Consider the following 26,445-nt stretch of genomic DNA (forward strand, 5'->3'; position numbering starts at 1 on the left):
ATGAAAGACCAAAACGCCCTTACTCTTGATCTCGGGAACCCATCAATAGATATTTTAAGAACGGGGTGTTACAAATGGTAGAACAGACCCCATAAAGGTAGTGTCTCCAAATCTTGAGGGCGAACACCACTGCCCCCAACTCCAAATTGTGCGTCGAATAGTTAGCCTCGTGAGGCTTCAACTATCTGGAGGCGTAAGCTATCACATGCCCCCATTACATCAACACTGCCCCCATACCTAAGATCAAGGCATCAAAGTAGACTATAAAATCATCCACTCCCTCTGGCAGGGTAAGAATCGGTGCCTCACACAATCGCTGTCTAAGGGTCTCAAATGTCGCCTATTGCTCAAGCCCCCAATGAAACACCACCGACTTCTTGGTCAGTCGGGTGAGTGGTACTGCTATCTTGGAGAAATCCTGGATGAATCTCCTGTAGTACCCTACCAAACCTAGGAAGCTCTGAATCTATGATGGAGACTTCGGGACCTCCTACTGCATCACAGCCTTTATCTTGGATGGATCTACCAGAATACCCTTCTGGTTGACGAGGTGACCAAGGAACTGCACCTCGCGCAACCAGAACTCACACTTGGAGAACTTCGCAAAAATTATCTCCCTTCTTAGTGTTTCTAGCACCTCTCTCAGGTGCTCCTCATGTTACTCCTGAGTCGTGGAATAAACCAAGATGTCGTCAATGAACACTATCATAGACTGATCAACCATCATCCTGCACACACGGTTCATCAAATCCATGAACGCGGCTGGAACGTGGTGAACCCAAACGGCATCACCACAAACTCATAGTGACCATAATGGATCCTAAAAGTTGTCTTCTGAACATCCTCAACCCTGACCCGCATCTGATGATACCTGGAGCGCAGATCAATCTTGGAAAACCAAGATGCTCCTTGAAGCTGATCGAACAAGTCATCTATTCTCGGGAGTGGGTAACGGTTCTTCACCGTTACCTTGTTCAATTCCCAATAATCTATGCACATACGATGCGACCCATCCTTCTTCTTCACAAACAGGATCGGGGCTCCCCATGGCGAACTACTTGGTCTGATGAAACCCTTGTCTAACAGCTCTTGTAGCTGTGTAGAAAACTCCTGCATCTCTTGAGGAGCCAACCGATACGGTGCCTTGGCTATTGGAGTCCCACCAGGTAGCAGGTCAATCCTGAACTCAACCTGTCTCTGCGGAGGTATCCCAGGCAATTCCTCTGGGAACACGTCCGGGTACTCTCGCACCACTACTACATCATCTACTATCAACGTACCCTTATACCGGGTATCCATCACATATGCGGCACAACCTGCGCAACCCTGTTGGAAGTAGCACCGCGCTCTCGCTGCTGAACAAAGAATTGGTCCGCGCTGTGGCCTCTCGCCCTGAATCACTAAATCTTCCCCGCTAGAAGTGCGAACCCTCACTAGCTGCAACTCGCAACCAATCACCGCCCCTATGGGGCTGAGCCAATCCATGCCTACTATGACCTTGTTCCCTCGCAAAGGAATAGGGACCAGGTCCACCGAAAACTGATCATCGAATAACTGCAGCGAGCATGCCCTATGCAATCTCGCGACCCTGACGGTCCTATCATCGGCTATCTCCACCTCGAGTGGACAATCCAGGTCCACAGGAGCTCTGCTAAACCTCTTGCTAAGTGCAAGAGAGACAAACGATCAAGTAGCCCCCAAATCAAACAAGACTGTAGCTGATATGCCATTCACTAAGAACGACCCTAAATATAGAAACACATAACTATAAGAACAGTCAACAATCTACAATACTAAAGAGATGAAAGCAAACACATACCCATCACCACATCAGGAGTCACTCGCGCCTCCTCTGCTGTCATCTGAAAAGCTTTACTCTTCACCACTGGCGCCGCACTTCGGCCCTGAAGGTCGTCTGTAATCCTCAATGTTGCAGGGGCAGGTGTTACCACCTTCCCTTCTGTTGTCAAACTCGAACACTGGGACTTTTTATGTCCCCTCTGATTGCAATGGAAGCAAATCAAATCTGATGTTGTGGTGGCGGTGGTAGAAGTTGTACAATCTCTACTCATATGCCCAGTCCAACCGCACTTATAGTAGCCAGAACTCCCTGCCTTGCACGCCCCATCGTGCAATCTCCCACACTTGCCACATAGACCGTGGCTCTGCTGACCTCTGGATCTGTGATCTGAAACTTTAGGCTTCTTGCCCAAACTCCCAGTACCTGAAGCCACCTCCGGCTTCCTCTTTCTCTCCATCTCAAGGTCAATCTCTCTCACGAGCCCTAGCAATCATGTCATCTAGCATCTTACAGCTGGACCGACTCACAAACTGGAGGATATCACTCTGCAACATATCATGATATCAAGCTTTCTTCATTTCCTCATCAGCTGCGTACTGAGGAACGAGAAGGACCCTCTCCCTGAACTTGGCAGTAATCTCGACCACCGTCTTTGTAGTCTGAGTAAGATCCTAAAACTCCCTGGCTAACTGTTGCACCTCAATGACCGGTGTGAACTCGGCTCTGAACCTGGTAGTAAAATCAGCCCAATTCATAGCATCAAGTGCTGCGTCATCCCCGATGACATGCCCAATCTCCTCCCACCAATCTCGTGCCCTGTCCTTCAGAAGACCGGACGCTAATCTAACCTTGTCCCCCTCGGGACATTTGCTAGTGCAGAATGCGTTGGCCACATCCGCCAACCATCTAGTACTTGCAATGGGATCTCGTTCCCCATGATAATCTGGAGCTCTGCATGCCCGGAACTCCCTAAAAGTGAGCATACGCGACCCTATCATGGCCTCCATCTCAGCACAGAACGTGCTCAGCTTCTCATCCATCAACTCCAAAATGCCCTCCTTGATCGAACCAAAGATCACCAGAGTCTGCTCAAGTATGATACGGGTAACCTCTGAAGTGAAAAACTCCCTAGTCTGCTCATCCAATTCCTCGGCCCCCAAGCATGATCCTGATCCCTCCCCAACACCTAAACTGCCACCTACTGGTCTAGGACGTAGAACCACCATTCTAAAAACACATCATGATAAACATCAGAAACACTAATATATCTTGAGGGATCACTACTACTACTGGTTTTCCGGTCTCATCTCAGCCTTCCTTGATTCAAGTACGTATCCTCTACTTCCAGTAGTATGGGCCCCTACTACCTTCCACATCTATCCATACCTTCCTCAAGAACTGCCTCGACTCCACCAAGCCACTCCTACTGGTACTGGTCTCTGCTACTCTCATCCTAGGCTTGCCCTAGGGAAATCTTTGACTCAACCAAAACCAGTCCACAGCCGCTGAAGGCCTCCTTGTAATGCCAGTTAGTCATTACCTAAATACCATCACATGTGACGAGGCTCGGATAATCCTTCGAGTGAAGGACTCATCCCTACAACGGTTAGACTCAAACAAGAGCTGCACAGTAAGGCCAAATCCAGCACTCTAAGATTATTCAATCCTGATCGCATGTGATGTGATGTATTCACCTAATGGCTAACTCCCAACACTCGGAGTCCCACAAAGCACAAAGCAAGCAACATTTGGACACGGAAAACTAATCAAGCAACTCTTCTCTCGAAGCGAGAATATGTACTAGCATACAATGCTAAGCTCGTACTATCAAGCATAACCTAAACAGGCTACCCTACTATTGGCTACTCAATACTAGCATGCAATTCTCATAAAGCTGAAACACATATAGTCGGCACTTAAGGCATCCTCCTAGATCCTTAGTCCTATTCTAGCATGTTGTTCTACTGAAATTAAAACTGATAATCATAACATAAACTTGTATGGGTAATTTGGGAGTACTTACTTGAGCTCGGCTGATCGCATGCACCACACCCTTTTCTCATTTTCAAAACTCTTTTCTTTTTAAGTCTTTTTCTCAAAAAGATTCTTTTGAATATATTTTTCTTTCGAAAATATTTTTATTATTTCCTTAGTTTGAGTTCAGTCACACCCGTGAGTGTGCCTGAATCCCTCAAATCAAGGCTCTGATACCAACTTGTAACATCCGAAAATACGACCCAAAATTTTTTTCGTTTAAATAATACTAAAACCATAACATCGAATGCCATAAAATAAAATCATACGTCAATATCTCAAAAACCATAATAAAGTGTCGTGATAAAAACTGTATCAAACTGTGTCAGGTCATATCTAAGAAAACTAAACCAACTCCCAGGATATAACTGAAGTTGTGGTGTGTGCAATGACATCATCCCGAGCTCTTCCCTTTACTTGCGGAAGTACCTAAAACCAAAACTAAAACTGTAAGCACAAAGCTTAGTGAGCTCCCCCAAACTACCACATACCATACAATCATACAAACACATATTAGGCCTTGCCCACTACATTGGACCGAAGTCCGGAAATTGCATCGGACCAAAGTCTGGAGCTAACCAGGGCCTTGCCCTCTACATCGGACCGAAGTCCAGAAACTGCATCGGACCGAAGTCTAGAACTTTCTGGGACCTTAACCTTGCATCGGACCCATGTCTGAAACTAACTGCATCGGATTGAAATCCGGAACTGACTGGGACCTTGTCCTCTGCATTGGATCGAGGTCTGGAAACTGACTGAGCATAACATAGCATAGTAAAACATATCAACTAGCATAAGCACATAGACTGCACACTGCATCGAACCAAAGTTCGGAACACATAACACAAAACATGCTTAAATCACAAACACATCAAGAAATCTAACTACTGCATCTGACCGATGTCCGGAACTACTGCTAACTAAGTGGGCCGGCATTGTGGCCATAGACCCGTTCCTACTGGAAGGAAAACTCACCTCGAAAGCTGGCTGTTGAAACTCTACTCGGGAACTGTCTACTGCTGCTCCGGTCTCTCCCGGCTACAATTCCCATAAACACACTCAATCAACTACTAGTAACTATACTGAGGGTAAAATAACTATTCTACCCCTGGTAATATTCAACCTCCTAGTCAAAGTCAACATACAGTTGACCCGACTCGTCGAATTGGGCCGCCAACTCGTCGAGTCCCTACTATTATTTCTCATTCCTACCCACTAATACTCACCGAGTTTGGCATAGACTCAACGAGTTCCTCCTCGATACTAATATACAGTCTATCCTCATCTGACTTGCCGAGTTGTATGAACAACTCGTCGAGTTCTCCTTCTGAAACGACCCAAAAACACGACCCAAAAATTTTCGTTTTTCAATATAATCTAAATCGTAATATAAGTATCATAACATAAAACATACGCAATGTATCCCCAAAACATAATAAAATATTGTGCGGAAAACTGTATCATACAACATCAATCCAAAACATCAAAAGACATCCCCAGGATAAAAGCTATGTTGTGGTGTGTGCGATGCTGTCACCCCGAGCTCCTCCCTTTGCTTGCGGAAGTACCTGAAACCAAACTAAAACTGTAAGCACGAAGCTTAGTGAGCTCCCCCAAACTACCACATACCATACAATAACATATAAACACATATTGGGCCTTGCCCACTGCATCGGGCCGAAGCCCGGAAACTGCATCGGACCGAAGTCCGGAACTGACTGGGACCTTGTCCCCTGCATCGGACCCAAGTCCGGAGCTAACTGCATCGGACCGAAGTCCGGAACTGACTGGGACCTTGTCCCCTGCATCGGACCGAAGTCCGGAACTAACTGCATCGGACCGAAGTCCGGAACTGTCTGACTGAACATGGCATAGCATAACACATCAACTCGCATAACACATATACGACATGCTACATCGGGCCGTGGCCCGGAACACATAGTACTTAACACATAAAACATAGCACACAAATCCTGTTCGAACCACGAAGGCATCGAACATACCAACTACTGCATCGAACCTAAATCCGGAAACTACTGCTAACTGAACGGGCCGGCATTGTGGCCTTAGACCCGTTCCTACTAAAAGGAAACTCACCTCGTAAGCTGGCTGCTGAGTGTGTGGCTCGGGAAGCTTAACGGCGGCTGCTCCTGAATCTCCTCGGCTACAAGTCCATAAACACACTCAATCAAATACTAAACACTGCGCTTGGGGTAAAATGACTCTTTTACCCTCGGTCAAAGTCAATTATCTTTTGGGCTGACTCGCCGAGTTGGGCCACCCAACTCGCCGAGTCCCACTCTTACTCACTGCTACTCGTCGAGTCTGGCATCGACTCGACGAGTACCCTCTTGATCCAAGAACTCAGACAATCTTCATCCGACTCGCCGAGTCGTATGAACAGACTCGACGAGTTGTTCTTGATCCCAAGAAGATTGCCTTGGACTCGCCGAGTTGTATGAACAAACTCGTCGAGTCCCTCCATCACTGAGTCTACTCTCAACTCGCTGAGTCCACTTCCTGACTCACCTCGTCCACTCGACACTGATAAAACTGAAGGACTCGGGACTCGCGACCCGACTCGTCGAGTCGTTCTTCCGACTCGCCGAGTCGCCGCCATGCAACTGATTTTTACTTGATTTTGTTTGAATCCAATGCATACAATTGATAGATCTGAGTCCAATAAGCTGTTTTACCACGTAAAGTTTCCAACTTTACTTGCACAACCTCATGAATAAGGGAAATAAGGCTAAAAGATGCATAAAATGGGTAGATCTATGGTTATCATGCAATATAACTCCAAAAAGACAGTAGATCTGGGCTCTACAACACCCCAACATTCAGATCCATAGATATATCGACTTAATAAGATGTTCATGCAAGTGTAAGGCTTGGAACAAGCATCAACTAGCTCTTAGGAGAGCTCTAATGGAAGTTTAAAGCATATAACAAGATGGAACTCCGAAAATACCTCAATTAACTCTGATTTGGCCATGGATCTTTGCACTACAACACTTCTCCTTGCTTCTTCCTTCTTCTCCTTCTTCACACCTTCACAAAATGGCACCAAAACACTTATAAGCTCTTCAATGGAGGTTTGGGGCTCTATTACTGCGTTCTCAGGGTGAGGGAGGCGAGAATGGGGGCTATAAGGTGGTATAAATAGTGGGCAACCCGGGGAATTTAGGGTTTCACCCAGACAGATGGACTCGCCGAGTCAGGGATATGGACTCGTCGAGTCCCCGGCTCACGCGTGCCCTCAAGCGCGACCCTACTCGGCGAGTCAGGCTAGAACTCGCCGAGTCCCTCTTGAAAAACTCACTATAATTACCAATAAATCAACATACCGGGAACGGGTCGTTACAATTCTCCCCCACTTGTCTCAGACTTCATCCTCGAAGTCTGCTACGGCTGGATCTACAAATAACTCCGGGTAATGCGCTCTCATCTCCTCCTCAGCCTCCCACGTCCATTCAGACCCCTTCCGGTGCTGCCACTGCACCTTTACTAGCTGAATTACCTTGTTCTTCAAGGTCTTGGTCTTCCGTTCCAGAATCGCGACCGGCTTCTCGATATAATTTAGGCCGCTATCAACCTGAATGTCCTCTAAGGGAACGACTGCTGTCTCATCCACCAAACACTTCCTCAACTGCGACACGTGGAAGGTGTTGTGTATCAGACTAAGCTCCTCAGGAAGATCTAACCGATAAGCAACCCGACCCACCCGTGCCAAAACCCTGAAGGGACCAATAAATCTGTGGCCCAATTTGCCCCTCTTCCGGAACCTGCTGACACCTTTCCAAGGTGAGACTTTCAGAACAACCATATCTCCCACCTGGAACTCCAAGTCCGAACGCCTCCTGTCGGCATAGCTCTTCTGCTGACTCTGCGCAGTCTGCAGCCTACTACGGACCTGCTGGATCAATTCCGTCATCTTGAGCACCACTTCGGTGCTCCCTATGACTCGCTGACCGACCTTGCCCCAACAAATCGGGGTTCTGCACTACCTGCCATATATAGCATCTCAAAAGGAGGTCGATCAATGCTCGCATGATAACTGTTGTTATACGAGAATTCCGCTAACGGAAGATACGTATCCCAACTGCCCCCAAAATCTAGAACACATGCCCTAAGCATGTCCTCGAGAGTCTGAATCGTCCTCTCGCTCTGCCCGTCAGTCTGAGGATGAAAAGCGGTGCTGAAATGGAGACGAGTACCCATCTCGTCGTGGAATTGCTTCTAGAATCTGGACGTGAAACGAACATCTCGGTCCGACACCACCGATACCGATACTCCATGACGTGCCACAATCTCTCGCACATAGATATCGGCTAACTTTTCCGCCGATATACTCTCCTGAATCGGAATAAAATGGGCACTCTTCGTCAACCGATCCACTACTACCCATATCGAGTCCACCCCGCGTGCGGTCCTAGGGAGTTTGGTGACAAAATCCATGGTGATGTCCTCCCATTTCCACACGGGAATGTCTAACGGCTGCATCTTGCCGTGAGGTCTCTGGTGCTCTGCCTTGACCTTCCGACAGGTCAAACATCTCTCCACATACCAAGCGACATCTCGCTTCATGCAGGGCCACCAATAATCAGATCGAAGATCTCGATACATCTTCGTCGCTCCTAGGTGGATAGAAAACCGAGACTTATGAGCCTCGTCCATCAATACTTGTCGTACCCCACCCCAGTACGGTACCCATATCCTACCATGAAGTGTCAACAAACCCCGACTGTCGCAATCAAATGAAGCTACTCGGCCCACTATCCTCTCACACTTCTGCCTCTCCTCCTTGAGGCCCTCCATCTGAGCCTCCTTGATCCGCTCCAACAACGAAGTGATCACTGTCATCCTCATACACAGATCTCTGAGAGGGGCCGTCGACACCTTGCGGCTCAGGGCATCGGCCACCACATTGGCCTTCCCTGGATGATAAAGGATCTCACAGTCATAGTCCTTCAGCACGTCTAACCATCTCCTCTGTCTCATGTTCAAACTCGGTTGATCCATAAGATATCGCAAACTCTTGTGATCCGTGTAAATAGTACAGCGGACCCCATAAAGGTAATGTCTCCAAATCTTGAGGGCAAACACAACCGCCCCCAGCTCCAAATCGTGGGTAGGATAATTAGCCTCGTGAGGCTTCAACTGTCTCGAGGCATAAGCTACTACATGGCCTCGCTGCATCAATACTGCTCCCATACTTGTGATCGAAGCATCACAATAGACTACGAAATCCTCTACTCCCTCTGGCAAGGTAAGGATCGGAGCCTCGCACAATCTCTGCCTGAGAGTCTCGAACGTCGCCTGCTGCTCAGGCCCCCAACGAAAAACCACCGACTTCTTGGTTAGTCGGGTGAGCGGCACTGCTATCTTGGAGAAGTCCTGAATAAATCTCCGATAATACCCTGCCAACCCCAGGAAGCTCCGAATCTCAGATGGAGACCTCGGGACCTCCCACTGCATCACGGCCTCAATCTTGGCCGGATCTACCAAAATACCCTTCTGGTTGACGAGATGACCAAGAAACTGCACCTCGCGCAACCAGAACTCACACTTGGAGAACTTTGCGAAAAGTCTCTCCCTCCTCAGAGTCTCCAACACCTCCCGCAGGTGCTCCTCGTGCTGCCCCTGTGTCTTGGAATACACCAAGATGTCATCTATAAACACTATCACCGACCGGTCCAGCATCGGTCTGCACACGCGGTTCATGAGATCCATGAATGCGGTTGGGGCATTGGTGAGCCCAAATGGCATCACCACGAACTCATAATGACCATACCGGGTCCTGAAAGCAGTCTTCTGTACATCCTCATCTCTAACCCTCATCTGATGATAACCGGAGCATAGATCGATCTTGGAGAACCAAGACGCTCCCTGAAGCTGATCAAACAAGTCATCTATCCTCGGAAGTGGGTAACGGTTCTTCACCGTTACTTTGTTCAACTCCCGATAATCAATGCACATGCGATGCGACCCATCCTTCTTCCTCACAAATAAGATCGGCGCTCCCCAAGGCGAACTACTCGGCCGAATGAAACCCTTGTCTAACAGCTCCTGAAGCTGTGTAGACAACTCCTGCATCTCAGGGGGAGCAAGTCGATACGGTGCTTTGGCTATCGGAGCCGCACCAGGAACTAGGTCGATCCTGAACTCAACCTGCCTCTCTGGAGGTATCCCCGGAAAATCCTCAGGAAACACATCCGAGTAGTCACAAACAACAGGAACATCATCAATCGTCGTCTTGCCCTTCTCCCGGGCATCCAAGACGTAAGCTACAAAACCGGCGCAACCCTGCTGAACATAGCACCTCGCCCTTGCAGCGGTACAAAAGATCGGTCCTCGCTGGGGCCTCTCGCCCTAAATCACTATCTCTCCCCCACTGGGAGTGTGAACCCTCACTAGCTGTAGCTCACAATCAATCACCGCCCCATTGGGGCTCAGCCAATCCATGCCCACAATAACTTTATTCCCACGCAGGGGAATAGGAACCAGGTCCACTGAAAAATGCTCATCAAATATCTGAAGGGAACACCCTCTATGTACTCTGCCGACCCTCACGGTCCTATCATCTGCTATCTCAACCTCTAGTGGACAATCCAGCTCCCCTGGAGCTCTGCTAAATCTCTTGCTAAGCGCAAGCGATACAAATGATCGGGTAGCCCCCGAATCGAACAATACCAAAGCAGGGATGCCGTTCACCGAGAACGACCCTAAATAAAACATATCATCAAGTGATATTCAAACGATATAATAACAATTAAAGATGAAGGAAATATTCATACCCGTCACCACATCAGGAGTCGCTCGCGCCTCCTCTGCTGTCATCTGAAATGCCCTGCTCTTCGCCACCGGCGCATCAGCTCGGCCCTGCCGGCCATCCGTAATCCTCAGGGTGGCAGGGGCAGGTGCAACCACCTTCCCTGCTGCAGCTAAACTGGGACACTGGGACCTTTTATGTCCCCTCTGATTGCACTGAAAGCAAATCAGATCTGATGCTGTAACCGTAGTAGCAGGGGCCGTACAATCCCTACTCAAATGCCCAGTCCGACCGCACTTGTAGCAGCCGGAACTCCCTGCCTTGCACGCCCCCTCGTGCAACCTCCCACACTTGCCACACCGACCGTGGCTCTGCTGACCCCTGGACCTGTGATCTAAAACCTTGGGCTTTTTGCCCACACTGCCTAAACCCGAAACCGCCTCCGGTTTCCTCTTCTTCTCCATCTCGAGATCAATCTCCCTCTCTCTGGCTCTAGCAATCATGTCGTCCAGCGTTTTACAACTGGATCGGCTCACAAACATGCGAATGTCACTCCGCAGCATCTCATGATAACGGGCCTTCTTCATCTCCTCATCGGCTGCATACTGAGGAACAAGAAGGGCCCTCTCCCTGAACTTGGCGGTGATCTCCGCCACTGTCTCGGTAGTCTGGGTAAGATCCTGGAACTCCCTAGCTAACTGTTGCACCTCGATGACCGGTGCAAACTCCGCTCTGAACCTGGTAGAGAAATCAGCCCAGGTCATGGCATCCAGTGCCGCATCATCCCCGATGGCATGTCCAACCTCCTCCCACCAGTCTCGTGCCCTGTCCTTCAGAAGACAAGACGCCAATCTGACCTTGTCCCCCTCGGGACATCTGCTAGTGCGGAATGCGTTGGCCACATCCGCCAACCACCTGGTACTCGCTATGGGGTCCCGTGCCCCATGATAGTCAGGAGCCCCGCATGCCCTGAACTCCCTGAACGTAAGTGTGCGCGACCCCATCACGGCCGCCATCTCGGCATGGAAGGTACTCAATCTCTCATCCATCAGCTCTAAAATACCCTCCTTGATCGAACCGAAGATCACAGGAGTCTGCTCTAGTATGATGCGGGTAACCTCAGAAGAAAGGAACTCCCTAGTCTGCTCATGCATCTGCCCGGCCTCCGGGCCTGATCCCGATCCTGATCCCCCTCCGGCATCTGAGCTGCCGGCTGCTGGCCTCGGACGCAAAACTACCATTCTGAAACATATCATAACAACATCAGAACACTGAAATATCTCAAGGGATCATGATACTACTACTAGCTTCCTGGTCTTGTCTTGGCCTTCCTTAATTCGAGTACGGATCCTCTGCTTTCAGTAGTATGGGCCCCTACTACCTTCCACATCTATCCGTACTTTCCTCCAGAACTGTCTTGACTCCACCAAGTCACTTCTACTACTGCCATTCTCTGCTACTCTCATCCTAGGCTTGCCCTAGGGAAACTTCAAGCTCAACGCGACTGGTCCTCAGCTGCTGTAGGTCTCCTCATAATGCCAGTTAGCCACCACCTAAACACCATCACATGTGATGAGGATCAGATAATCCTTCAAGTAAAAGATCTGTCCCTACAACGGTTGGACTCAAACAAGAGCTGCGCAGTAGAGCCAGTTCCAGCACTCTGGGATTATTCAAACCTGATCACATGTGGTGTGACGTGTTCACCTAATGGCTAACTCCCACTACTCAGAACCCCACTAAGCACGAAGCAAGCAGCATTCGGACACGGGAAATAGACTCAGGCAAAACTATTCTTATAACAAGAAACTGCACTAGCATAGGATGCTAAGCTCATACTATCAGGCATAACCTAAACAGGCTATCCTACTGTTGTCTACTCAATTCTAGCATGCAATACTCATAAACCTGTAACACATAAGCAGGCACATAAGGCATTCTCCTAGATCCTTAGCCCTATACTAGCATGCTGTTCTACTGAAATTGAAACTGAACAAATAACTTGTATGGGTAATTTGGGAGTACTTACTTGAGCTCGGCTGACCGCATGCACACACCTCTATCTTGTTAAAAACAATTCTTTCTTTCCAAGTGCTTTCAAAATTCTTTTTTGTAAAACATTTTTATTTTACTTAAATCTTTTATTTCCCTTAGTTTGAGTTCAGATACACCCGGAAGTGTATCTGAATCCCTCAAACCAGGGCTCTGATACCAACTTGAAACGACCCAAAAACACGACCCAAAAATTTTCGTTTTTCAATATAATCTAAATCGTAATATAAGTATCATAACATAAAACATACGCGATGTATCCCCAAAACATAATAAAATATTGTGCGGAAAACTGTATCATACAACATCAATCCAAAACATCAAAAGACATCCCCAGGATAAAAGCTATGTTGTGGTGTGTGCGATGCTGTCACCCCAAGCTCCTCCCTTTGCTTGCGGAAGTACCTGAAACCAAACTAAAACTGTAAGCACGAAGCTTAGTGAGCTCCCCCAAACTACCACATACCATACAATAACATATAAACACATATTGGGCCTTGCCCACTGCATCGGGCCGAAGCCCGGAAACTGCATCGGACCGAAGTCCGGAACTGACTGGGACCTTGTCCCCTGCATCGGACCCAAGTCCGGAGCTAACTGCATCGGACCGAAGTCCGGAACTGACTGGGACCTTGTCCCCTGCATCGGACCGAAGTCCGGAACTAACTGCATCGGACCGAAGTCCGGAACTGACTGCATCGGACCGAAGTCCGGAACTATCTGACTGAACATGGCATAGCATAACACATCAACTAGCATAACACATATACGACATGCTACATCGGGTCGTGGCCCGGAACACATAGTACTTAACACATAAAACATAGCACACAAATCCTGTTTGAACCACGAAGGCATCGAACATACCAACTACTGCATCGGACCTAAATCCGGAAACTACTGCTAACTGAACGGGCCGGCATTGTGGCCTTAGACCCGTTCCTACTGGAAGGAAACTCACCTCGTAAGCTGGCTGCTGAGTGTGTGGCTCGGGAAGCTAACGGCGGCTGCTCCTGAATCTCCTCGGCTACAAGTCCATAAACACACTCAATCAAATACTAAACACTGCGCTTGGGGTAAAATGACTCTTTTACCCTCGGTCAAAGTCAATTATCTTTTGGGCTGACTCGCCGAGTTGGGCCACCCAACTCGCCGAGTCCCACTCTTACTTTTCACTCTTACTCACTGCTACTCGTCGAGTCTGGAATCGACTCGACGAGTACCCTCTTGATCCAAGAACTCAGACAATCTTCATCCGACTCGCCGAGTCGTATGAACAGACTCGACGAGTTGTTCTTGATCCCAAGAAGATTGCCTTGGACTCGCCGAGTTGTATGAACAAACTCGTCGAGTCCCTCCATCACTGAGTCTACTCTCAACTCGCTGAGTCCACTTCCTGACTCACCTCGTCCACTCGACACTGATAAAACTGAAGGACTCGGGACTCGCGACCCGACTCGTCGAGTCGTTCTTCCGACTCGCCGAGTCGCCGCCATGCAACTGATTTTTACTTGATTTTGTTTGAATCCAATGCATACAATTGATAGATCTGAGTCCAATAAGCTGTTTTACCACGTAAAGTTTCCAACTTTACGTGCACAACCTCATGAATAAGGGAAATAAGGCTAAAAGATGCATAAAATGGGTAGATCTATGGTTATCATGCAATATAACTCCAAAAAGACAGTAGATCTGGGCTCTACAACACCCCAACATTCAGATCCATAGATATATCGACTTAATAAGACGTTCATGCAAGTGTAAGGCTTGGAACAAGCATCAACTAGCTCTTAGGAGAGCTCTAATGGAAGTTTAAAGCATATAACAAGATGGAACTCCGAAAATACCTCAATTAACTCTGATTTGGCCTTGGATCTTTGCACTACAACACTTCTCCTTGCTTCTTCCTTCTTCTCCTTCTTCACACCTTCACAAAATGGCACAAAAACACTTATAAGCTCTTCAATGGAGGTTTGGGGCTCTATTACTGCGTTCTCAGGGTGAGGGAGGCGAGAATGGGGGCTATAAGGTGGTATAAATAGTGGGCAACCCGGGGAATTTAGGGTTTCACCCAGACAGATGGACTCGCCGAGTCAGGGATATGGACTCGTTGAGTCCCCGGCTCACGCGTGCCCTCAGGCGCGACCCTACTCGGCGAGTCAGGCTAGAACTCGCCGAGTCCCTCTTGAAAAACTCACTATAATTACCAATAAATCAACATACCGGGAACGGGTCGTTACACCTTCATCATAAGAGCATTCTAGCCTGTGACTCGCCGAGTAGTATGAACAACTCGTCAAGTCTACTCTTGAGGCAAGAAGATTGCCCCGGACTCGCCGAATCAGGGCATTGACTCGCCGAGTCCCTCCATTGTTGAGTCTGACTTCCGACTCACTGAGTCCACCTCCAACTCACTGGTTCCACTCGGCATAACTCAAAAGGGGAAAAATTGGGGACTCATGACTCAACTTGCCGAGTCTAAAGAACAACTCGCCGAGTCGCTTCCATGCAAACACTATACAGTCGATTCTGATCAATTCTATTGCATTCAACTTATAGATTTGGGTTCCTAAAGCTTGTTTCACACGTAAAGTTTCCAACTTTACGTGTGTGTATGCATCAATGAAGGTTTAAAGGCTCTAAAGGGACCAAAAGTGTAGATCTAGGGCTTTTATGCATGAATGGTCCAATAAAGGCAGTAGGTTTGAGCTTCTAGAGCTCATACATGGGTAGATCTGATAGTTATTCATCGCCTCATGCTCTCTATACTACTACCAAGCCAAAAAGTGGAAAAACAACCCAAATAAGAGATCTAACTAAAGAAGGACATGGTTTTAAGCTTGATACCTCAAAGAAGACTATAATGCAACAAGAAAATCGGATCTACTTTGCTCCCCCCTTGATTCCTCCTCTTCTTTTCTCTTCTTCTAGCTTTAATATGAGAAATCACATCAAAATGGTAACGAACAGTTAGGGCTTTAGTATGGAACTCTCTGTGGGTGAGGGAGGTTGATTAGTGCACAAAAAGTTGTTTAAATAAGGTGCAAACCCTTAGCTTTAGGGTTTCATCCAAACTGGCGGACTCGCCGAATCCAAGCATATAGACTCGCCGAGTAGCCGACTCCAAACACGTGCTTATCCAGTCTCTAATCGATGAGTCGAGCTACTGACTCGTCGAGTTCCTCTTGAAAACTTGAAAAAATAGATATTTAAATACATACCAGAATTTGGGGCGTTACAGTAAAGTAGTCTTAAACCCGAAGACCCAAAATGTATGTTCGTTATTGTATTTTGTAGTTGTGTATGAAAGTATTCTTATGTATTCCTAGTTACCACCAACGGTATTGTATTGTGTTGTTCTATATGAAAAACATTTGAATGAAACCCCTGGTTACTTCCAGTAGTGTATAGTATCGTGTTGTTCTGTAGGAAAACCCTGGCTACCACCAATAATGTATAGTATGTTCTGTATGAAAACCTTGGATACCACCAGTAACGTATAGTATGTTCTGTATGAAAACCCTGGCTACCACCAGTAATATATAGTATGTTCTATATGAAAACCCTGGCTACCACCAGTAATGTATATTATGTTCTGTATGAAAACCCTGACTACCACCAGCAATGTAATGTATGTTCTGTATGAAAACCCTGGCTACCACCAGTAACGTAATGTATGTTCTGTATGAAAACCCTGGTTGCCACTACTAATGTATAGTACTTTTATTACTTAAAATAAAACCATGTATTTGAATTCCCTGGATTCCTCCAGTTGTAATTAAAATAAAAGTATTTGAAGAATTGAAATCCCGTAAACAAAATGTTAGTTTCTAATGTTGTGAGTTTGGTATAACCATGCTTGATATAACCTAGTGACCTCTACGACGTTCTTCAGGCATCGGAACGGTATGATATTTGTCACCCCAAGCATGCATGCTTAACTGTAACTAGCAGTTTAGATGTGGGATTGTCAGTCCCGTATAGATCTATACATAAATCTCACACTCTCCCTCCAGGAGACTCTGGTTATACTATGGTAGGATTTAGTTCCGCAACACGGAGGGTACAATTGAAGTCGTGCCTCACAACCATGTATTAACTAGTTTACGTGTAGTGTTGTAATGTTCTCTTGTACTGGAAAATGTATGTATAACTTGTAGAGTAAAAATAATAATACTTAAATAATTATTTAGTAACATACTTCGTATTCAGAAAATAGTATTGTATATCATAAACTATATCTATCATAGTTTATATTTGTTCGTTTCAGTATAATGTTCTCGAAATAGTAAAACGGTGTATTGTAACCCAAACTATACCTATTATATTTTGAATGTATATTCTCGTTTCGTGTAATAAATTTTGTAAATTTTTGTAATGTTCCCAAACTATATCAACTATAGTTTAATTGAATGTTATGTATTGTACTGAATACTTTGCAATTATAGTTGTATGTTGAAAACTATTGTAACATACAAGTTTAATTATCGTGTTTTGTAATTTAAAAGTGAATAATATTATGAAATATTATATGAAATTACAGTATTGCGTTCTAACATATAGTTTTTACTAGAAATGAAGTAAAACTATGTTTAGTATCACTGAAAAAATATTTGAAGTCTTATGAAATTCCAATCAAATGTCATATATTGAAATTCAACGAAAATATAAAATTTGAAATAAGTAGAATTTTATTATTGAAAGTTGTAGAGAATCTCATTAGAAACATTTAGGCGAAAACCACATCGAAATCCGAGTTATAACGAAGAAGTTATGACCAATTGAATATCCGCGGCAAAACCGGCACGACACTAAATGACGTAAAATTTGAGTTTTTGATAAACTACATTTATCCTTGGTGATCTAAATGAAAGTCATGGTATTTGTTAAATCAAGAATTTTCATAAAAAGAACATCCAAATCTCACTTCGTATGAGAAAATTATGATTTTTCTAAGTTTCGGAATAGTAGTAGACAGCTAAAAACATGAAATAAAGATCGAGTGATTTTTAGCCGACACAACCTAAACGAGAATCGAATGTCTTGTCAATAGTAGTACAACGGTAAAAAGACTAACGAAAACGCACATCGGATGAAGAAGTTATGAATTTTTAATGGATTTTCCTGTTTCAGTCTGTTAAAAATAATAACATTAAAAATAAATCAAAATTAGTCGACGAACTCTAATCAAAAGTTGTAGAGCATAATTTCACCTACGTGTGCATATAAAGAACATCAAAAACGGAGCTCTTATGCGAAAGTTATGGATTTTAGAACTTTTGGACACAAAAACAGAGAAAATCATGAAAACCGAGGAATTTCCGTGAACAGTAATCGGCCACATCATCCTCGCCCGTGAAGCATCGTGTGTTCGAATTGGTGAGTCATCCGAGGCCAGCTCTCCGACTCGTGTCACACCCTCCTCGCACCAAAGGCTCGGCTAACCAGAAGTCTACATGTACCTTCCTCGTGTCTCACCCTCGCACCGCCACCTCCCCCTCCCCCTAGCATGCGAGCAACGTACTCGCCTCTCCTTGCTTCAGATCTAAGGCTCGCACCTATATATAGAGGGTGTGAGACCTCCCGGGTAACTTTGGAAATTTGGTATTTTTCACCCCTAAACTCATATTTTTACTATTTCAACTTCCCCCGAAGCCCCGGGATCATTCCCAACACCCAAAATATGTTATGAAATGTCCGAAGAGCCAAATAAATTTATCTTTTCGGTTTGAAGCTCAACCTTCACTAGACCCGGTTTTCAAGAAAGCTCTCGGTTTTTAGCGATGAAAGTTATCTATTATAACGAAGTGCTGCACAAATTACTATTTTAAACCCCGATTAATTCATAGTGAGTTCAATATAGGGACAATTGTATGTTATGTGTTATATGTTCAATGTGCTTTCCCATGTTATTATGATAATGAGCTATACCCTAGGCCATGAAGTGTATGACATAAGCATCACTTGGGTACTGGTATGTAGCCTTTGGCCATGAAGTGTATGATAAGCATCACTTTGGAATAGTAGAGTATAGAGACATGGTTGGAAGCCTGTGTATTCTAGTGAAATGATATTCTGAAATCATATTTTCTATGCCACTTGGGTTGAAGTCTTATTGATGTATATTAGGTGTTGAAATTGTTATGTCTCATTGAATTCAAATCTTTGAATCTGGTTATTCGTTGAAATGGAAAACCTGTCATATAATACTCATTTTCCTATCTTGTTCCTTTTCCCCTATGCTTCTATAATATTGATATGTATATGGCATAATGTTATATTGTAATTGTTATTGAACTTACAAAGCATCACCCGCTTATCCCTCTCAATGTTTTAACTATTGCAGGTGATAAGCATCTAGTATAGTTTTGTACTGGTAAAAGATGTAGAATAAACAATATTATAACTTTTTTATTGTATTCCTGGGAAAGTATGTAATATGTGTAAAACTTTGTAAAAATCTAAATAGTCGGTTTGTATCCAATCTATGTAAATAAACTATCAATGTAAAATATTGTTTTATGAATATGCATGTAGCATGTTTTGGAGTAATAATATTCAGAAATATGATGTAGTTATAGAAAGAATGGAGTATATGTATTTCAATCATGGTATCAGAGCAGTGGTTTAAGTGAACTACATATCATGGATTGGTATTTAGACTTAAACCGTTGGAACGGATTCATTGTAAGTATATGGATACAAACCATAAGAATGCTTTAAGTGGGGTATTGGGTAGTGATAAACCCTAGTATTCTAAAATATTAAGTTACTTTAAAATTCTCAGAGAATTAGTTTAAGGGAACTAGGAATTTTGAGAATTTCTATACTGAAACATGGATTGCTAAAGGATGATGATACGACGTGTATCTAGTATATTTTAGGTTGAATACCTAAATGGACACAAGCACTATAATATTAAGAGGAGATATGCCTTATATTCTAATATGTACTAAATGATAAATGAATATAGCATGCCTTAGGTTGCTTCCCTATATTGCTATTATTTGAGAAAGTTTAAGGTTTGTTGCCGATCTTGGTCTGGAAGGAGAAATTTTAAGTACACCTGATTCTAAAATTTATGTATTAGAACTAATATGAAACTTTTCGAACTGATAAAAATACTTATGATAGTAGACATCAATAATTTTATTGATAAATGATTGAGGGATATCATAAAATAATATTTATCAAGTGATATCGTAAATAATGTATTAATACCTATTGAGTGTTATTGTACATTTAAAGTATGTTAGATGAAATAATAACATCTTTGGAAGAATGATGTGCGTTTGGAACACATTTGGGCGAGATAAATGTGTTGGTGCAATCTATAAAGTTGTTCCACCGCTGACCAGATTAAAGTAGTGATTTCTTACAGAGTTAAAAGAACTGAAGATGGTAACAAATACTTTGATGATATTGAGACTAATGTTGTGCAAGATTTTGAAGAATTCAATAAAGATCAAAGGATAGGCTAACAAAGTTTTCAGACTCAATAGGCCAAGACCTTGCCTAACATTGTGATGTAGTATGCAGTTTGAGTATTATGATAAGAGTTTATATGTAACCCTATGTAGGATGCTCACACTTAGTATTTAATAATACTGAGTGGCAATTTACTTCTATCACATCCTTATGAAAGTTCCATGGTGTGTTAAGTCAGCTTTAACATATATGATTAGGATAATGAAATAGGTTATTTGGTTGTGAAAAGGTTGGGTGACTTACTTATTAGAATAAGGTAGAGTACTTAGTTAAAGAAGATATACATTCATAGTATTGTATGAGAAGAGATGTTGTAGTTAGAAATAATAGAGAACCAAGTTGAAGCTAGTAGAACATACTGAGATGCAGCTATAATGTGGACTTCCTAGGATAGACTCCTATGAAGTAGACTTAAAATATACAACCATGAGAAGAAGACTTACTCATATGCAGGAATGATGATGTCATGGAAGAATAATTCAAATGAACGAATATGCATCATGATTTGTATTAGTTAGAAGATGATGCAAGTAGTTGGAAACCGTTTGTCTCCACAATACTAGGATAAATTATGGTATAGTGTGTCTTGTAGAGTAGACACTACCCGAGGAAGAATTTATATGAAGAATTTGCAAGTGAAGTTCCTATTGATCTAGGAAAAGTATTAGGATATACTAAATCGAGCATATGGGTAAAATGGATTCTAGAAGGCGAGTATAAGAAATCCAAGATATGTTTGATAGAAATGTGAAATCCCTAGTTGAGTCTAGGAGAAATTGTTTTATATACTTGTTTGAACACATTCAGATGTTGAAAGTTGCTTTGTGAAAACTTTTGAATGGTGACTTGGAAAACTGCGAGATAATACTTGGGATGAGTATGCGTAGGTGTGAATAGTAGTAGAGGCTTATACTACTGGAAGCATAGGACTAACACTTGGATCAGAGAAAGTCACAAGGTTACCAAGAAGCTAGAAATTGATTGCGTTTTTGTTCGAGTATGTCATTACCTTTGTTTCGGTGATGACTAAAAAGATGATTTTCGTTCAGACCTTAGTGGTTATAAAGAATCGAGTCCGACTTATATAAATTTGCGAAGAAAGTTGATTGGTTCAGAGAACCATGTCTTGTGTAGTGACAAAACTTTAGTCACAAAATTGAAAAAGGAGATGGTCGAGGTAATCGATAAAAGTATAACAGCCTTCATTAAAAGGTTAAGCAACCATTAGTTAGAAATTCTACTAGTTATGAAAATATTATATCACATTAGAACATTAAGGAAGGTTTCCTCTATAAGAATGTTTGACAAAAGAGACAAGAGTATGGTTCATTGTGTGTCTTTTGTGTTACAAAAATCAAAGGTCATTATAATATGACCATTCGAGTTAGTGTTGTAGAAAAAGTGAAGACCTTATCTTGAGATAAGTCTATAAATCAAATTTAAGAAGGAACAAGAGAGTTTCAACAAAAGAGAGAAAACAGAAAAAATATATAAATAAATAAAATCCATAAATATAATATACGTATGTTAAAGGTAGGAAAACTAAAAGACCAAAAATGTAATATTAAATGTATTTCATGGTTTTAACCATTCTGGTAGCTAATCATTATGGTAATAATTTTGACTATAGGGTTAGAGGGTGTTGTTTTTAGTAACTTATATAAGATTAATGGTAAAATGTGTATAAAAAAGTTTAATGATAAAATGTGTAAAAAGAAGTTTAATGATATAATGCATACAAAAAATAAATAAATAATATAATATGTACATAATATATAGTAAAATTTGCGTCAGCAGCCATATGGTTGGTGACCTACTATTACCTGTAACGTAATTATATTTTTTGAGCAATTATGAAGTTTAATGGTCGTACGTGTAAAGACGCTATAATTGGTTGATGATATATGTACAAAAACAAAAACAAAAACAAAAACAAAAACAAAAAAAAAAAAAAAAAAAAAAAAAACAAACAAACTCAATGATATTTTTTATACAATTCTGATACTTCGTTACCTTACAAGTCATTTTCCCAAAGAAAATTACTAATATTTATACAATTGATTAGGTTTTTCATTAGAAAATATGGAAAGAGTAAAACAAACAAAATTAGATATTAAAAAAACAAGTCTAACATATTAAATGGGTTGGGAGAGTCGTAACATGCTTAAAACAACTACAAACGCCAAATACCATAGGAGGTTTCACGGGTAACATCAATGTGATATGATGTAAATAGTCCTGCATCCATCTAAGATTAGAGTGATTCTTCCTAAAAATGACATTCTGCAATTAAAACGCTGAAATAAAAATAACATAAAAATAAAGATGAAAGTACAAAGCTGATAGTAAAAAGAAGACAAAAAGTGAAAAGGTTAGTACCGAACATAAAACATAAAACACAAAACACCTTCCTATCTTATATCTTAGCTAAGATTCAACCATTCATGTCTACCCTCACACTATCTTCCAACATAAAGATAAGCGCAAATTCAAGATTTCAAAAACGCGTTTACACAATAAAAACCCGACACAATTGCATGATAAAAGTCTATATATGCCATAACTAGCATTGAAGTATCAACATGCTTTTGGAACCATTACATTAAAGGTAACCAAAAACAAGCAATGTAGTTCTAAATCTCATATAAAATCCAACCAAAAAAAGATTTACATCCTATCTTAAACAACATCCGAATTAAAACCAATCACTGTACATGTTCTCCCATTGCAGGAACATGATCACACATCCGAGATCCATTTTCAACATATTCAAAACCAGTAGCAGCAGCAGTATTCGGACTCTCACTTGAGGAACTGGAGCTAGGGCTGGAGGAGGTGAACAGCTGTCCATCTTCTTCACGAACCGGTTGTAAAAAGCTCTGCATTCTAACAAGGTAACTAGATGGTTGGATTCTAACATGATGATGAGTCACCGAGTCAACCGGGATAGTCAACGGATTACTTAGGTTAAGATTAGGAAACACGTAACACCGGCATCTAGGGCACTTCATATTTACTCTAAGCCATTTATCGATGCATGCAACATGGAAATTATGCGCACAAGGAAGCCCACGTACCTAAAAAAAATTAAATTTTAACCGCTTTTCATTAAATGGTTTTCACAATACAATAAGGAAATAATATTTATACTACGGATTTACGGTTTTACCCCTTGCCCGACATGAAACTCTTCCAAACAGATCGGGCAGTCACTGCAGTCGGTCGGGACGGCTTTTAAGATAAAAACTGGAAGCCGTTGAATCGATGTTTCCACCGCTGTCCTCTACATTTCCATAATTAGAAAGTCATACAATACTTTTCAACTTTTTTTTTTTTTTTAATTTTTATAATCAAACTTGCTAAATTTATATACCTGTGATTCAGATAAATCTTGTCCAGGACTATACGGGGCGCCATCTTGGTCAACGCCTCTCATTTCTTGACCGGCAGTTTCAAATACCCAATCGGGTTGACGAATCATATTAAGCAAAACCTGAGAGAAAAAAAATTAGTCAGTCATATCTGCATGCAAAACACAGTACAACCTGTTCTGTTCTGTACTGTAAATTCATGTCATGTCAGGTCAGGTCATGTCAGTCTGTTGAGGTTACCCTATATTCTGATATACGGGTCCCATGTGGAGCGCGTCGCAAATGAGCTTGCCTTCTTGTTAACCACTACATAAAAAAAGAAAGAAAAATATATTGTGAGATTATATTTCCAAAATAGCAAAATTTTAGAAACAAACTACAACGGTTACCTTTTTACCGAAATTACCCGCAAGGCAAATGAGTCCACAGAAGCTAAAAAGTAACCATACAAGAAATCCCCATTTCTGGTTTTTTTCAGGTAACTGTGACAAATATGAAATAATATCAAATATAGAGTTTACATTTTGATTTATTTTGATGAATCAATTAAAGAAATCAAAATGATGCACACATACACAGTTTCTTGCTCCAGCAAACCAAACAGCCCCAACAACACTCCATGCCCAAAGAAAGGGGTAGAGCACTGCGTACAGAATAGATAGAACTACAATTCTTCCAAAAAAATGACGCCCTCTTAGTTGTCTGCCAAAATCCCTGCATAATTTACACAATATAAACCCTAAAATCAAAAATATTGTATCTTTCCGCATGCAAATCTTTCTTTTCCCCTTTTGATGATTCAAAATGATCTAAAATGATCTACTTAATGGAAACCTACATTAGGGTATCGTTTATCAAGTTTCGATTGTTAGTGATTTGTATGATTTAGGGGCGAGGTGGACTTACAATCGCACTTCAGCTGCAATCGCATTGTCTACGAACATCAAGAGGCGGAAAACAAAGACCGCGGCATAATCAACCTTGTTTGAAGAATCGAAAGCGCAAATTAGTGTCTATAGATGAGAAATTCAGGTGAGATTAAAGATTTGACGAAAGATTTAGTTCACAAACCGATATCCATAGGTGCAATGGTAATTTACAAAGGTGGTAATGGTCCCAACTCAAGCCGACCATTATTCTATTAAGTGGCAATCGTCAAGAAAAACAAGATGGATAATGATTATACGAAGTAATATTATATATATCGCGATTTGATCTCAATTACAAAAAAGGATACATGCTAAACGCAAGCATTGATAGAAAGAATCCATCGTACCTGTAAAAAAATCAGGAATTCAAAAAACCAAACAATCGCGATCAACAAGAACTCAAAAGGGGGTCGAATTTCGAACGGAAAAATGCAGAATTGCGTATCGAATGAACTAACCACTTAAAACCTGCGCCTGTGATCGCCATTGAAGAATGAAGGAGCTACTTGGAGAAAACCCTAGGCTTGAGTTGTTTAAGAAATGAAGTAAGGAATTAAACTGCTTCCAGATTATATAGGATTGAAATTGAGAAGACTGAGATACAAAATTCGAAAAAAACCCACCGACTGAGAGAGGGAGGGAAGGGGAGTAACGCACACAGTAGTGTGTGTGAGAGAGAGAGAGAGAGAGAGAGAGGGGAGATAGCGACGAAAATGGCGAAGGTCAATTTGGTGAAATCATTTTCTTCTTTTCTTGGGAAAAAGTTATTTCTGTGAACAGATGATTTCTGTAAAGGTAGCGAATGAATAACCGGTGGGAATATTTGGGCCAACGGATTTACATCATTACTCAAGCCCATTTATATATGGTCGGCTCACTTGATGACTTCATATTTTCTATACTTGGATCTTTTCTAATTCATCGGTGCACAAAATAAAATGTTATAATAAAAAACTAGTTTTTAAACGAATTCATTCCTTTTGTATAAAATAAGTACGAAACCGAATCCAGAAAAAAATATAAAAATAAAGTAAATGTATGAAGTTATAAAAACAGATTGTAAAAAAAAGCATATAGAAGTGAAGAAAAGTGAAGTTGTAAAAACCGATTTAAAAAAAAATGAAAAACAAAGTAAATATATATGATGCTAAAAATAGATTGAAAAAACTAATTGAAAATAAAGTTATAAAAAGAACTATTCCAAAAAAAGGTAAAAACAAAGTTAAAAATTAAGATTTAAAAATAAATTGTGAAAAAACATGCAAAAATGAAAGAATATGCTAAATTTCATACTCTCATTCAAATTGTCAAATGTTATTTTTTGATTATTTTGAATTAAATTTTTTTCCACATATCATTTTATGAGTTCATCTATTTTATTAAATTTTACATAATATTTTAATGTAATAATTGCAATAAATATAGTAATAAATTGATATCAATTTTATTAATAAACTTACCTTTTAATCTCAAAATTTTCAAATTAAAACTCATTATATTTATATGTTTATTTGTTTAAATTTTGAAGATAAAAAATATTTTAATTATAATAATTCATTATTTTTTTTCTTATAAATTCAAAGTTTTCATATATTATGATGTTTATATTTAATTTTGTTTTAAATTAACTCATGTAATATATAGTCTCACAAACTAGTATATATATCAAATAATATAATTTTAACAATTTAGTAACTCATTGTAGCCCAAAATTGTTCAATGACCTAACACAATAAAAAAAAGTTCAATAACCAAGTGGCATATATTAAAAAATTTAAATTATCTAGTGATATTTTAATACTTAAAATAAGTTAAATGACTAAATAAACATAAAGCAAAACATTTAAACAACGAACAAATATGATCTTAATCTAAAATAAAAGACTCCTCTTTGTATTATTATTAATATGATCTTAATCTAAAATAAAAGACTCCTCTTTGTATTATTATTGTAGTGAACTTAGTATTTCTAACCAAACATTTAAATCGAGGAAAATT

General features: G+C 41.6%; 1 protein-coding gene across 1 annotated transcript; it reads right to left on the minus strand.

Moving 5' to 3' along the window:
* Positions 1-22,680: 22,680 nt before the first annotated feature.
* Positions 22,681-25,196, minus strand: LOC145044888 (E3 ubiquitin-protein ligase SIS3-like). Its single transcript, XM_078993234.1, has 10 exons — positions 24,906-25,196; positions 24,756-24,794; positions 24,590-24,656; positions 24,425-24,498; positions 24,094-24,232; positions 23,908-24,000; positions 23,759-23,824; positions 23,521-23,640; positions 23,317-23,430; positions 22,681-23,224 (listed from the first exon to the last, which is right to left on the minus strand). Exons 1-10 carry the CDS (start codon positions 24,932-24,934, stop codon positions 22,853-22,855), a joined length of 1,113 nt encoding a protein of 370 aa, XP_078849360.1. The 5' UTR covers positions 24,935-25,196; the 3' UTR covers positions 22,681-22,852.
* Between the last annotated feature and the right edge of the window lie 1,249 nt (positions 25,197-26,445).

This window comes from Lactuca saligna, chromosome 5, assembly GCF_052625555.1.
Source record: "Lactuca saligna cultivar CGN05327 chromosome 5, ASM5262555v1, whole genome shotgun sequence".
In the NCBI taxonomy this organism is placed as follows: Eukaryota; Viridiplantae; Streptophyta; class Magnoliopsida; order Asterales; family Asteraceae; genus Lactuca; species Lactuca saligna.